The 15,790-nt window shown below is 46.0% G+C and overlaps 1 protein-coding gene across 1 annotated transcript in view; it reads right to left on the reverse strand.

Annotated features, from left to right (window-relative positions):
- Nucleotides 1-291: 291 nt before the first annotated feature.
- Nucleotides 292-15,790, reverse strand: part of LOC140204744 (guanine nucleotide-binding protein subunit alpha-12-like) — a 32,066-nt gene continuing 16,567 nt past the window's right edge. The window contains exons 2-3 of the mRNA XM_072271500.1: nucleotides 3,688-3,738; nucleotides 292-1,924 (exon numbers count right to left, since the gene is read on the reverse strand). Of these exons, the coding sequence (XP_072127601.1) occupies nucleotides 1,355-1,924; nucleotides 3,688-3,738 (621 nt within the window). The 3' untranslated portion in view covers nucleotides 292-1,354. The remainder of the gene's footprint in view (nucleotides 1,925-3,687; nucleotides 3,739-15,790) is intronic.

Below are 15,790 nucleotides of genomic sequence, written 5' to 3' on the forward strand. Positions count from 1 at the left end.
TGACTTAACTTGATTTGACTTGGCTTTGAACTTTGACCATAATGTCCAGGCAAGGATAATTTGCAGACAGAGTGCAGACAGCCCAGATGAGAAATAGCTTCCTTTTGCATCGCGATTCTTGGAACCATTTCACTTTCAGAGGTGTAATAAGAATAACAGAATGATGTGAAACACACCAACTAAGGGACAATTGCTTTACTAACTTCAAAGAATTATTGGTTGTCACCTCGTAGTTTTTATTGACGTGCAACACCCCTATTGTGAATGGCGATTGATCTTGCAAGTCCGGAATTCAAACATACACAGTTTATTAAATGGCCAATATCCATAACTGCTCTGATAAAAAAGGAATTTCTCTGCTCAGCCTTCAGAACAGTGGTGGGTGACAGGGGCCATGCTGTTTTCCTTGTGCACAAGTAAAATAAAGTATGTTTGAGGAATGAGTGTGAGATTTCAGAGTCCAGTTAACTGGCAATGACAGGGGAGGGCTCTGCCAACTCTGCGGCTGCACACCACGGGCAACTGGTCAAGGGATCAATTCCCACTGCTGTCTTATAACCCTCCCTTCTCTCCAAGGGGTCCAAGCTTGTCAAGTTAGGAAGGACAGAGATTTGTTTGGGGTGTCCACCTGTTCTGCCCTCCCCCTCGTTCAAAGGGCCGCTGACGCTCCCTGTCCAGGTTCGTACACTTGTGTCCCGGGAAGAGTCAACATCATCATGGCGAGGTCAAAGTAATCTCTTGGGATCAGTGAGGTCTGAACAAACCCTCAGTGATTATCTAACAGGGCTGAGGGAATCTCTTAAATATTAAATCTCTCTCTGCCTTCCATAATCACAAGTTCCTGCAAGCATATACGGGCTGTATTGCCTTTGACTTTGATGTACCTGGGACAAACATAGGGTAAAATGGGATTTATACCATGCGTGCATGGGGATGGGGAATATGTGCAGACGCAACAGGTTGACATCGGGATATATACCGAGAGCATATGGGATATGGGGAATATGTGCAGGACACAGGTTCACTTGGAATATGGACGGGTACACACAGGGGTAGACAGGTGCTACATATGGGACAACTGCTGGATATGGAAGGTGCAATACTCAGGGTCACACACACAGGATTAGACACACAATCCATATTGGGTGCACACGGACGTGCGTACAAAAGAGGTTACCAGCAGGCATGAGATTAGGGGTGCAGGTACCCATCAACGTTCACGTGTACACACACAGGGCTTCTTTGGTTATTACACACGGGCTACACGGGACGAACACATGGGCTGCACACGGGCCTCACTGGGGCGAGAAAGCCTCGCGGGCCCTGCGTGGAATGTCCGCAGGGACGCGCAGCCTCACTGCAGCATGATGTCGTTGAGGTTCTCCTGCAGTACCGTGTCCCTGACTGCCTGGAAGACGAAGCGAATGTTCTCGGTGTCGACTGCGGTGGTGAAATGGTGGAAGAGCGGCCGGCTGCAGTCTCTCCGCTTGCCGCTGAAGCAATTGAGGAGGTAGCGCTGGACATCTCCGAGGTGGTGGGGCCGTCCCTGAAAGTCTGGGAAGTAGTTGCCGATGTTCACCGTCTTCACCTTGGCCTCCAGCAGGTCGGTCTTGTTCAGGAAGAGGATGACGGAGACGCGGGTGAAGAGCTTGTTGTTGACGATGGTCTCGAAGATGTTCATGGACTCAACTAGGCGGTTGGTGCACCCGTCCTCCAGCAATACCTGGTCAAACTCACTGGAGGACACCATGAAGAGGATGGAGGTGATGCCCTCGAAACAGAGGAACCACTTCTGCCTCTGGGAACGCTGGCCACCCACATCCATCATCCGGAAGGTGATCCCCTTGATGAGGAAGTCGTATTCCACGATGCCTTTAGTGGCCCTGCGGGCGAACAGGACATCCTGCTTGCTGGGGAGGTAGTTCTACAAGACAATGAGACATGCTTTTGGTTAGCATCAACTCTGGACACGGTGGCTTTCCCGAAACAGGGAGTAACACGCACTGGAGGAACTCAACAGGTTAGGCAGCTTCTATGGAGGGGAGTAAACAGCGGACGTTTTGGGCTGAGACACGTTATCAGGACTGGAAAGGGCAGGGACAAACCCTAGAATAAGAAGCTTGGAGCTGGAGTACAAACTGGCAGGTGAAAGGTGAGGGGCGAAGGTGTACGTGTGAGCTAAGGGGCGTGGTGAAGTAGAAGCTGGGAGGTGATAGGTGGGAAAGGTAAAGGACTGAAGAAGAAGGAATCTGATAGGAGACACACGAGATTCTGCAGATGCTGGAAATCTTAAGCAATGCACAGAAAATGGCGGAGGAACTCAGAGAGTGGGGCAGCATCTATGAAGGGGAATAAACAGGTGATATTTCTGGCCGAGACCTTCATAATGTTGAATGTTTATTCTTTCTGTAGATACTGACCAACCAGCTGAGTTTCTCCAGCATCTGAGGCCTCTTTACGCAGCAGAATTCCCCCTTTACATCAGGGAGGCGGGGTTGAAGTGATGCACAGAGAAGTACTGAGCAAATAGCCTGAGCTTTTATTTCTTCTACCAAAGTGATTGACCATATAATTCCTGACACGGTATTCCATCTGCCACTTCTTTGTCCATTCTCCTAATCTGTCTAAGTCCTTCTGTGGCCTCTCTCCTTCCTCAAAACTACCTGCCCCTCCACCTATCTTCTATTTGTCTGCAAATGATACGTTTTGAAATCCTCGCAGACCGGTCTATACGGTAGTATTTGGATAGTAAATGTTTGTAATAACCATACTATTTAGAAATGATGCTATTTTTAAATTGTCTTTTTAAAAATCAATGGTATTAAGATGCTTCCTTTATTTCAATTGGCTATACTTTTGTTAAGAAAAAATAATGAATACACGTAAGTAAGCAACAGGATTCATCCTTTTTCTGTGAAGAATGTCAGTAATTATTATTACTAATTCATTAATCAATGACAATCTTGGCTCAAAATTACCATGACTTGCAAGAGAATTGTTTTGGAAGATTATCGCTAATTTGGGAGCACACTCTGAAAAAGGCCCATCACCCCTGTAAATGAGATAGCCAGAATTTTTTCCAGAGATATAAATGTCTGACGTTAGAGGTCGGGCAGTTAAAGGTGGAAGACTGTGTGGAGAGGAACAGTCAGATTGATCTTAAGTAGTCAGAACAATATTGCAGGCCAAAGGGCCTGCACTCAGTTGTCGTATTTTATGTTCTAAAGTGAGAGGAAGAAAGTTTAGAGGAGATGTGCAGGGCAATATTTTTTTTAAACAGAGATGCCTGGAACGGGCTTCTGGTGGGAGGGGTGGAAGGAGATACAATCATGGTGTTTAAAAGGGCTTTGAGAAAGACACATGAATCTGCGGCGAATGAAGGAACACGGATCGCGTACAGGCAGAAGGGAGCTAGTTTAACGTGGTGTCATGCTCAGCATGGACACGACGGGCTGAAAGGCCTCGTTCTCTGTACGTGCCGTGTTCTATGTCTCTGCCTTCACGGGGACGCACTGGGAGTTGCCCTGTTTGCCTGCTGAGGGCAACTGTTGCAGCCCTGACTCTCTGGGTCACCCAGGGTGAACAACAACCCCCACATGTTGCCCGGCTGAGCTGTGGGTTAGTCCGACCGACACCACGTTTACGCACCGCCAGCGCGGAAACTTGAAAAAAAGCAGCAACACTCACCGGCTGGCCGATTCGATCCAAGTTATCCAGGAAATACTGTACCGATTCCGCCTGTGAGGGAAAAAAAGGGAGACGCAATGAAGGAGGGGGGTCTGGGAAGGAGGGGGGTGGGGATGACGCTTGGTTTTGTATCGGCTTATCAATGTCAAAGGTACCAAGATACAGAGGAAAGCCTGTCTTGCACACTCAAAATGCTGGGGGAACACAACAGGTCAGGCAAAATCTATGGAAATGGATAAACAGTCGACGTTTCAGGCCGAGACCCTTCTTTAGGACTGAGAAGGAAGGGGGAAGATGTCAGAATGAAAAGGTGGGGGGAGGTGAAGGAAACTAGCTGGAAGGTGATAGGTGAAGCCAGGTGGGTGGGAAAGGTCAAGGGATGTTAGCATTCATTTCAACTGGACTAGAATATAAGAGCAAGGATGTAATGTTGAGGCTTTATAAAGCACTGGTGAGGCCTCACTCGGAATACTGTGAGCAGTTTGGGCCCCTTACCTGAGAAAGGATGTGCTGACATTGGAGAGGGTTCAAAGGAGGTTCACCAAATGATTCCAGGATTGAAAGGCTTGTCATATGAGGAACGCTTGACGGCTCTGGGCCTGTATTCGCTGGAATTCAGAAGAAAGGGGGAGGGAGGATCTCATTGAAACCTACTGAGCATTGAAAGGCCTCGATGGAATGGATGTGGAGAGGATGTTTCCTATGGTGTGAGGGTCTAGGACCAGAGGACACAGCCTCAGTATAGAGGGGCGTCCTTTTAGAAGGGAGGTGAGGAGAAGAGAGTGGTGAGTCTGTGGAACTGGCTGCTGTGGAGGCCAAGTCACTGGGTGTACTTACGGCAGTGGTTGATAGATTCTTGATAGGCCGGGGCGTTAAGCGATACGAGGAGACGGCAGGAGATTGGGGCTGAGAGGGAAAATGGATTTTATAAGTCCATAAGATGTAGGAGCAGAATTAGGGCATTTGGCCCATTGCGCCTGCTCCACAGTTTCATCATGCCTGATCCATTTTCCATAGCTGGTTCACTAGTATTTCACAGGGGACCGACCACCTCTGGTCTACACATTCAGTGAAACACACATAACACAGAAACTGCTGGATGAACTCAACAGGTCAGGCAGGAGGAGACTAGGCCTCAGTGATTTAGGCTGAGGCCCCTCAACAGGACATCTCTTGTGTTCCTGGTCTGCATGTTACCCGGGTTAGGGAGCATGGCTTCTGAAGAAGGGCTGAGCGAGCTGGGGGCTTTCACCTTGGAGCGAAGGAGAATGAAAATATTGAGGCGTGTACGATTTATAGGAGACACAAATCCAGTGGAGAGCCAGGGGCTTTTCCCAGGGTGCCAATGAGGACATGTTTTTATGGTGAATGTAGCAGATGTCCGTGGTAGATTGTTTCTACAGTACGTTTCTGGAGTGTACACCTGGGGTGTTGGCTTTGGCTGATATATTAGGGGCATTTAGACATTTAGATAGGCACATGGATGAAAGAAACATTTTGTGTGGGAGGGAAGTGTTAGGTTGATCATGGTGAAGGTTAAAAGGATGGACAGGTGAAATATGTTAGATATGTGGGTTATGACCAAAGGAAAAATGGCTGGAGTCGCTTAGCACCTTAGTGCAAGGGCGTTTATTAGCTGCGTCAAAAATCAAACTTAAAAAATAGTGAAAAGAAAACTGCCAGTATTTATGAAAAGATATATGGCAGAAAACACAATAATAGCTTATTCTTGCCTTGTGTGTACCCCTGATCTGTCTCTCCCACTGAGAGCGATGAACCCCATTTATCAGGCACCAGGACGTACTGTCTTTAATTACCCACAAAGTTAACTCAAGGCTACACATGATGCATCCCACAAAGTAATTACAATCATGTTACAAAATAAACAGAAGGATCTACATTAAATACAAACAACATATACACATTTACACATCCCCATTACTAAAGAAATAGAATATTCCCTGTGTATGGCGGGAAAGGCACCATAAAGCTAACCCCTTATAAGAATATGCCGGGGAAGGCATTGAAGTGTGTCTACTCAGTACAACGGCAGCAGCTTGTATGTGTGTGTAACGAATGTGTTTACCAAGCACAGTCCATCCCAAAAGGACATGGGACGAGGCAGCAATCACGTTCTGCTTAAGTATAAAGAAGGAGCAAGTTATCTAAGACTGGAAACTTCAGTACGGAGACATACATCTGCACCACACCTAGTTAGATATCCCACCTAGTTAAATATTCCACCCAGCTAGATGTTCCATCTAGTTAGATATTCCACCTAGTTAGATATCCCACCTAGTTAGATATTCCACCTAGTTAAATATTCCACCTGGTTAGATGTTCCATCTAGTTAGCTATTCCACCTAGTTAGATATTCCACCTAGTTAGATATTCCATCTAGTTAGATATTCCACTTTGTTAGATATTCCATCTAGTTAGATATTCTATCTAGTTAGATATTCCACCGAGTTAGATATCCCATCTAGTTAGATATTCTACCTTGAGGTTACACAAGACTTCCTTGTAACAGCGCTGGAGGCCAGAGAGGGAGGGGAACTGGGAATTAAGATACCTTGGGTAGGTGTTCCACAAATCAAAGGTGTTCCAATGAAGAAGAGGCAATGCTTCACTAGGAGTTTGAGGAGTTTTGGTATGTCACTGATGTACCACAGAGAGGATTCTGACTGGCTGCATCACCGTCTGGTCTGGGGGCTCCAGTGCACGGGACTGAAAGAGGTTGTTGAGGGTTGTGGATTCCGTTAGTGCCATCATGGACACAAGCCTCCCCACAGACTTGTTTCAGGTCAGAAGATGTAATGTCTAAGTGAAACGTCAACTGTCCATTTCCATCCAGGATATCTTCAAGAGGTGGAGCCTGAAGAAGGCAGATTCCATCATTGAGGACCCTCACCACCTGGGACGTGTTCTCTTCTCATTTCTATGGGGAGGAGGTACAGGAGCCTGAAGATCCACACTCAATGTTTCAAGAACAGCTTCTTCTTCTCCACCATCAGATTTCTGAATGGTCCATGAAACCATGAGGGGTCTCAGCCCAAATTGTTGACTGTTTATTCCTTTGCCTGGGCGCTGCCTGACCTGCTGAGTTCCTCTGACGTTTTGCGTGTGTCACACTAACTCACTTTTGCACTATTTATTTAGCGTTACAGCATGGAATGGGCCCTCCCGCCAAGCCAGGCAGCCCTGATCTGACCCCAGCCTAACCACGGGACAATTCACAATGACCAATCCAGCGACTGACCGGGAGGAAACCGGAGCACTCATAGGCACCCCACAGACTCACCGGAAGGAACGTACAAACTTGCTTACAGAGGCTGATGAAATGGAACTCTGAACTCCGACGCCCTGACCTATAATAGCGGTGCACTAACTGTGACGCTACCACGGTGCCCCACGAATTCTTTTGTAAATTAAAGTAATTTTTTATGCCTTGCAGGTGTACTGCTGCAAATTTCATGGCACATGTCAGCGGCAATAAACGTGATTCTGATTCAAAGCGACTACCCAGTGGGCGTTTGGTTGACCAAGGGTCGTGGTGCCGCCCTGCGAGCACTGAGCGTAGGTCCCCTGCTTTGGAGTCACATCTCCTGAGGCTGCAAAGGGTCAGTGGCGGGCTGGTGTGGAAGGGCGGATCAAAGATTCTCGAGGGAAAGATCCCTTTGAAGGGGTTGGGGTGTGGAGGGGAGCAGAATATGGCCTGGTGGTGGAGTCGTTTCCTAGATCATTTTCTAGGGGAGATGAAGCCACCGGGTATATTTAAGTCAGTGGGTACAATTAAAGAGGAAGTTAAAAGGCTCTTGTTTAGAAAAGGCCTGAAAGGTTACAGGGAGAAGGCAGGAGAATGGGGTTGAGAGGGATAATAAATCAGCCATGATGGAATGGCAGAGCAGACTCGATGGGCCAAATGGCCTAATTCTGCTCCTATGTCTTATGGTCTAATGGTCACCCACCTTGCAAGGCACCCTGGGAGTTGTAGTCTGACCATATAGGATTCACTGCCAGTAACGGCTGCCTCCATTGCAGCAGAAATGTCTGACTAATTTTATTTTCCTTTTGTTTGAACGAGAAATAAATTGAGTCTCTGACTGGAATAACAAGGCATTTTTTGCAGCATTCCTTAGAAAAAAAAATCACTGGTTTGGCAAACGTGGAGTCAGCAGCTGATTTTATCGTGAGCCAATTAGATGGGCTCCTTCCTGTTTTCCCCTCATGAGCGAGAAGGCCCTCTCATACTCACTGCTGGGAATGGTTAGTTACTCACCGGCCCATAGGGTCGGATTTTTTAATCCCACCCACCAAAGCACTGAATTGGCAGAACAGATTTCTGCATGTATTACTTTTAAGGCAAAATATACACTCAGTGGCCACTTTACTAGGTACACCCGTATTCCTGCTTATTAATGCAAATATCTAATCAGCCAATCAGGTGGCAGGAACTCAATGTATAAAACCATGCAGATGTGGTCAAAAGGTTCAGTTGTTGTTCGGACCAAGCATTAAACTGAGGAAGAAATGTGATCTGAGTGACTTTCATTGTGGAGCTATTGTTGGTGCCAGATGGGGTGGTTTGAGTATCTCAGAAACTGCTGATCTCCTGGGATTTTCACGCGTAACAAGCTCCAGAGGAGGGGTTCCCAATCTTTTTTCTACCACAGAGCCTTACTGTTAACTGATGAGTCTGTGGACTCCAAGTTGGCAACCCCTGCTCTAGAGTTTACAGAGAATGGTGCGAGAAACAAAAACAAATCACCCAGTGAGGGGCAGTTCTGTGGGTGAAAATGCCTTGTTCATGAGAGAGGTCAGAGGAGAATGACCAGACTGGTTCAAGCTGACAGGAAGTCGACAGTAACTCAGATAATCACACGTTACCACAGTGGTGTGCAGACGAGCATCTCTGAATGCACAACACGTCAAACCCTGAAGTGGACGGGTCACAGCAGCAGAAAGTCACGGACATACACTCAGTTAGGTACAGGAGGTACTTATAAAGTAACCGAGTGTGGAACATCGAACAGTACAGCTCAGGAACAGGCCATTCAGCCCACAATGCCGTGCTGAACTAATTAAGCTAGTAATAAACTAAACCCTTCTCTCTACACAGCGTTCATGTCCCTCCATTCTCTGTACAGAGCCTCTTCAATGCCTCTATAAAGATGAGAGCTTCTGCAGATACTGAAAATCCTGATGAATGGTCTCGGGCCGAAATGTCGACTGTTTATTCCTCTCCATAGATGCTGTCTGCAGCATTTTGTGTGAGTTAAATGCCTCTGTCATATTTTTCTCCGTTACCACCCCTCCCGGCACATTCCAGGCACCCGCTGCCCTCTGTGTAAAAAACTTGCCTCACACACCTCCTTTGAACCTACTCCCTCTCACCTAGTTTGACCTTGGAGTAAAGACACTGGCCATCTATCACTGCTCTTTGTGATCTTGGAAACCTCTATCAGGTCTCCTCTCAGCCTCTGCCGCTCCAGAGACAGCAACACAAGTTTGTTCAGCCTCTCCTTTGGCACACGCTCTCGAATCCGGGCAGCGTCCTGGGAACCTTTATTTGAAATTCAAACTTTGGAGAAGATAGATTCGCCCCAGATACTGAGAACCAGAGGCTTAGGCATTGCCCCAAGTACTGCAAGTACAATGAATCACAGTGGCAGCTGTTAACCAGAGAAACTTTGCCACATATTCTGTCTGGGTGGAGCAACTCCTCACATTCCATCTGGATAACCTCCAAACTGATGTCAACATTGATTTTTCTAACTTCTGGTAATTTCTCCCCTTCTCTTTTTTAATATTTCCCCTTCTGGTTCCCATTTCACCCTTTCTCTTCTCCTCATCTTCCTATCACCTCCCTCTGGTGCCCCTCCTTCCCTTTCTCCTGTGGTCCACTGTCATCTCCTATCAGAGTCCTTCTTCAAAGTTCAAAAGTGAATTTATTATCAAAGTCAACATTCAGTATCTCACCATATACAACCCTCAGATTCATTTTCTTGCAGGCATTGAAAGCAGAACTGAGAAATACAACAGAATCAATGAAAAACTACACACAAAGATTGGCAAACAATGTAAATACAGTACAGTGTAAAAATCTTAGGTACATACATACAGCAAGGGTATCCAAGACTTTTGCACAGTAGTGTAGTAATTTTATGTATTGCATTGTACTGCTGTGGCAAAAAAACAATTTCATAACATATGAGTGATGATAAACCTGATCTGGGTCTTGTTGTGGACTGAGAGTGGGAAGGAGGCAGGGAGAGGGGAATCATGGTTGGGAAAAGGGGAAGGGAGGGGGGAGGGAGCGGGAAGCACCAGATAGACATTCTGTAATGATCAATAAACCGATTGTTTGGAATCAATTGACCTTGCCTGGTGTGTCTGCACCCACTTCACTACACCCCCCCCCCCCCGCCCCGGCACTCCTTCTCCGCCACCTGTGCCTCACCCCTCCCGCAGCGCCCTACCCTCGCCATTCCCGACATCCTTTGCTCCCACCAGATTTGCAAACTCGCTCTCCGCTCCACATTGACAAATACAGTAGTGTGCAAAAGGCAAGAAGGTATCACAATAAGCTGTAATAAGTAAATATATAACGCTGAGAACATGAGTTGTAAAGCCTTTGAAAGCGAGTCCATAGGTTGAGGAACCAGTTGGGTGTTGAGGCGAGTGAAATTATCCGCGCTGGTTCAGGATGGTTGAGAGGTAATAACTTCTTGAACCTGGTGGTGTGGAACCTGAGGCTTCTGTGCCTCCTTCCCGATGGCAGCAGTGAGAAGGGAGCATGGCCTGGATGGAAGGGGTCCTTGATGATGGAGACTGCTTTCCTGTGGCAGTGCTCCTCGTACGTTTGAAGATGTGCTCAATGGAGGGGAGGGTTTTCCCTCTGGCGGACTGGGCTGTATCCACTACTTCTTGCAGGTTTTCCATAGAAGAGTACAGCACAGGAACAGGCCATTCGGCCCATAGTGTTGTACAGACCCAGCTAAAAAACAAATCAAAAACAGCCAAACTCTAATCCCTCCTACCTACACCATGTCCATATCCCTCCATCATCCTCACATCCGTGTGCCTATCTAAACGTCTCCTAAAAGCCTCTAATGTATTTGCCTCTACCACCATACCAGGCAGCACTTTCCAGGCATCCACCACTCTGAGTAAAATAACTTACCCCTCACATTCCGCTTTGAACCTACCCCTTCTCTTCTTCAATGCATGGCCTCTGGTATTAGGTATTTCAACCCTGGGAAACAGATACTTCCTGTCCACTCTATCTATGCCTCTCATAATCGTATAAACCTCTATCAGATCTCATCTCAGCCTCTGACACTCCAGAGAAAACAACCCAAGTTTGCCCAGCCTCTCGTGATAGCACATGCCCTCTAAACCAGGCAGCATCCTGCTAAACCTCTTCTGCACCCTCTCCAAAGCCTCAACGTCCTTCCTACAGTGGGGTAACCGGAACTGTATGCAATACTCCAGATGTGGCCTAACCAGAGTTTTATAAAGTTGCAACATAACCTCTTGACTTTTGAACTCAATGCCTTGATTAATGAAGCAAACATTCCATAAGCCTTCTTAATCACCTTATCAACCTGTGTAGCCACTTTCCAGGAGCCATGAACTTGGATCCCAAGATCTCTCTGCTCCACTGTCTCCTTGCATTTGCCCTACCAAGGTGCAACACCTCACACTTGTCCGGGTTAAACTCCATTTGCCATTTCTCTGCCCATATCTGCAACTGATCTATATCACACTTTACCAGTCTTCTACACTATCCACAACTCCACCAATCTTGGTATCATACGCAAACTTACTACCCTCCCATCTACATTTCCATTCAGGTCATTTATATACAAAGTCCCTTCAACCACTACCTTCTGTCTTCTATACAGAAGGAGATGGTGATGGACTACAGGAAGACTCAGCCTGTACAACTCCCTGTTACTATTGATGGTGAGGATGTGGACGTTGTGAGGACCTACAAGTACCTGGGGGTGCATCTGGATGACAGACTTGAGTGGAACACCAACCCAGAGGCTGGGTACAAGAAGGGCCAGAGTTGCCTCTACTTCCTGAGGAGACTGAAGGCCTTTGGAGTACACAGGCCTCTCCCTCACATGTCCCTTTGGTCTGTTGTCACTGGTACAATCTTCTATGCGGTGGTATGCTGGCGCAATGGCATCACCAAGGGTGATGCCAACAGGCTCAATAAACCGATTAGAAAGGCTGGCTCTGTTATAGAAGTCAAACTGGACACACGGGAGGCTGTGGTCGAACAAAAGACCCTATGGAAAACCCCGGCAATGCTGGACAATGTTTCTCACCCTCTGCATGCCACCTTGACTGAACAGAGGAACACTTTTAGTAATAGGCTAGGACAACTGTGCTGCTCCAAAGAGCGCGATATGAGGTCATTCTTACCCCTGGCCATTAGGCTCAATAATAAGTCAACCTATAGCTGGGGAAGTGATGACCTCCTTCTGTTGGGCTGTTTGAGGTAAGTCATTTTTTATTCTTTCTTACTTCTCTTCTGATATTTGTATATTTGTATATCTGTGCACTTGTAATGCTACCGTGACACTGTAATTTCCTTTGGGATCAATCAAGTATCAATCTATCTAGCTATCTATACGCAAGCTAGTTCTGAATCCAAACAGCCAATTCACCGTGGATCCCGAGCATCTTAATCTTCTGGTTTAGCCTCCCATGAGGAACTTTGTCAAACACCTTACTAAAATCCGTGTGGACAACACCCACTGCCCTACCCTTATCAGTCTCTCTAGATACCTTTTTGAAAAACTCAATCAAGTTGGTAAGACATGTCCTGCCTTACACAAAATCATGCTGCCTCTCCCTAATTAGGGCATGGGTTTTCAAATGCTCATATATCCTGTCCCTATGAATTTTATCCAGCAATTTCCCTACAACTGACGGGAGACTCGCCAGTCTATAGTTCCCAGGATTTTGTTCCCTTCTTAAATAGAGGTACAACATTAGCCACTTGCCAGTCCTCCAGGACCTCACCTGTGCCTAGAGAGGACATGAAGGTACTGGTCAATGCCCCAGTAATCTTGTCTCTTGCCTCCTTCGATAACCTGGAGTAAATCCCATCAGGCCCTGGGGTCTTATACACCCTAATACTCATTAGAAGGCCCAACACTTCCTCCTCCTTGACCTTTAAATGCCCCAACATACTTATACACTCTGTACTGATCTCCTAGTCCTCCATGTCCTTTTCTTTGTGAAATACTGAAGCAAAGAACTCATTAAATATCTCACTCACATTGTCCGCATCCAAGCAAATGTTCCTGCCTTTATCTTTGAGTGGTCCTACCCTCTCCCTAGTTATCCTTCTGCTCTTGATGCATGCATAGAATGCCTTGAGATTCACCTTAATCCTCCTGGCCAAGGAATTTTCATGACTCCTCCTGGCTTTCCTAATTCCCTTCCTTAGTTCTTTTCTGGCTTCTTTATAATCCTCAGGTGCTTTGTTAGATCCCGACTTTCGAAGCTTTACAGACTTTTCCTTTTTCTTCTTGACTAAATTCATCCCCTGTCTGGACATCCAAGGTTCTCTTATCTTTCCATCCTTGTCCTTCCTTCTAACATGAACATACCTTTCCTGTACTCTGTGCAATTGATCTTTTAATGCCCTCCACACGTCTGATGTGGAATTGTCAGAAGAAAATGTGTTCCCAATTAACTCCTTTTAGTTTCTGTCTAATATGGTCATCATTTACTCTACTCCAATTTAAAGCTCTGCAGCGCGGACTATACCTATCCTTTTCTATAGCTATCCTACATGTTAAGGAGTTGTGGTCACTGTTTCCTGACTGCTCACCCACTGAAAGTCATCTGGCCAGTTTTGTTACCCAACGCCAGGTCCAGTATATTCTTGGGCATTGGTGTTTCCATACCAGGCCATGATACCACCAGTCCGTATACTCTCCACAATGCATCTATAGAAGTTGGTCAAACTTTTCGAAGACGTGCTGAATCTGTGCAAACTTTCTAAGGAAAGAGAGGTGCTGTTGTGCCTTCTTTGTAATGGCATTTACATGCTGTCCCAAGACAGGCCCTCTGATAAAATAACACCAAAGGACAGATCCTCCGACATGATAACACCTTTTTCACCCCCTTTCCTCTTCCATCCATCAACTATCAACTCCTTTCTTCATCCCCCCTCCCCCACTCACCCACCCACCTTCCCCCTCACCAGGTCTCACCTATCACCTTCTTATTCTAGCTACTGCCCCCTTCCAGTCCAGTCCTGGTGAAGGGTCTCTGCCTGAAACATCACTGGTTTATATAGTACTTCTGATGCCTTGCATTGCACTGCTGCCACAAAACACATTTCAACATTTCCTCTCACATTCCAAAGAAATACAGGTTAAGGTTAGTAAACTGTGGGCATGCTCTGTTCCAGCACAATCGTCACTGATCTGAGTTGTTGCAAATGACGCATTTCACTGCATGCTTCGATGTATATGTGACAAATACAGCCAACCTTTATCTTTTTTTAAAGGATCAGTCTTTGATTACATTCATACCTGAGACTGAGAGGTTCCTGGACATTAGGAGTGCTCCAGGATGCAGGGATTGGGTAGGAGGTAAAAGACCATCCATTGTCTTGCAGACAGGCTCTTGAGGTACCCAACCCTAATGGTCTTATAAAGAACCACTCACATTTCATTGGCTTTTGAAGGTGAGGCTCTGTGAAGATGGACATGTCTAGTGACCAATGCACGAACATGGGGGGGGGTGGAGCAATCAGAACAGGAAGTGATGTGATGAAACATCCAGGCATGTGCCCATGTGGAGTTGGCAACTCTACTGGGTCTCAAAGAGGAAGATCTTCAAAGGCATGTGAGGGAGCAATGTGACTGAGAGAAGAAGGATAGCTATGTGATGACATGGGCTGGCTTGATGGATATAGGCTGAGAGCAGGGAAATGAGACGAACTTAGGTGGGAATCCTGGTCAACGTGGACCAGAACCAGATGGGCCAAGGGGCTTGTTTCCATACTGTATAACTCTATGAATGATAGAAGATCAGAGAACCTCCAACATGAATTCACATTCCTTGTCACCAGCCCCTTATTAGTGTCCACCTTATCCCAGAGATGGTTTATTCTTGGCACTGCCAGTGATGATCATGGTGAAAGGTTCCACCAGGACATTGTGGTCATGAAGAAACGGTATCAGGGCAACTAGAATCCGTCAGTACTGGCTGATTATTGTTGAACACTTAAGTGAGAAGCCTTGGACAATGAGTACAAATGAAAACCATCAACAAAACATCTTTAGCTTTGCGGAACTATTGCAAAGCATCAGCGCCATTATGCAATTAAACACATTATATTCAATGAAAGTTAATTTCTTGTTTCTCCAAATTCCGACATGATACTAGTCTGAAATTACATTTGTGTTCAGCTTCAAGTGGTCTATTATAAACAAAAAAACATTCTGGCAAAGCAGCATTTTTGAAGAAAATTGTTGCTGAGTGTAATCTTGTGCCATATAAAATTTACCACAGTTTTCAAGAGTTTACAACCTGTCTGGTCTGTATACAACTCCAGATTCACACAAATAGGATGAGCTCAATTCATTTTGTTGACAATTAATAGCAGAGAAAATGTTGACTTTGTCTCTGCATACTTTCCTTGAGGGTATAATTATTGTTCAATTTTCTAAGGGCAAGGGCTCCATATCCCAACTCCATTGATAAATACATCACCTTTAAAAGCTGTGTTAATTTTTTGGAATAATTACTGACAGTAAGATCTTAAGATATAGGAGCAGAATTAGGTCATTTGGCCCATCGAGTCTGCTCCATTTCCTTCTCAGCTTCAATCTCCTTCCTTCTCCCCATACCCCTTCATGCCCTGACTAATCAAGATTCTATCAACCTTTGCCTTAAATATACCCAAAGACCTGGCCTCCACAGGTAACTGTGCCAATGAATTCCAAAGATTCACCACTCTCTGGCTAAACCAATTCCTCCTCATCTCCATTCTAAGTGGATGCACTCTATTCTGAGACTGCGTCCTCTGGTCTTAGACTCTCTCAAATTAGGATATATCCTCTCC

This window comes from Mobula birostris, chromosome 11 (assembly GCF_030028105.1).
Source record: "Mobula birostris isolate sMobBir1 chromosome 11, sMobBir1.hap1, whole genome shotgun sequence".
NCBI lineage: Eukaryota > Metazoa > Chordata > Chondrichthyes > Myliobatiformes > Myliobatidae > Mobula > Mobula birostris.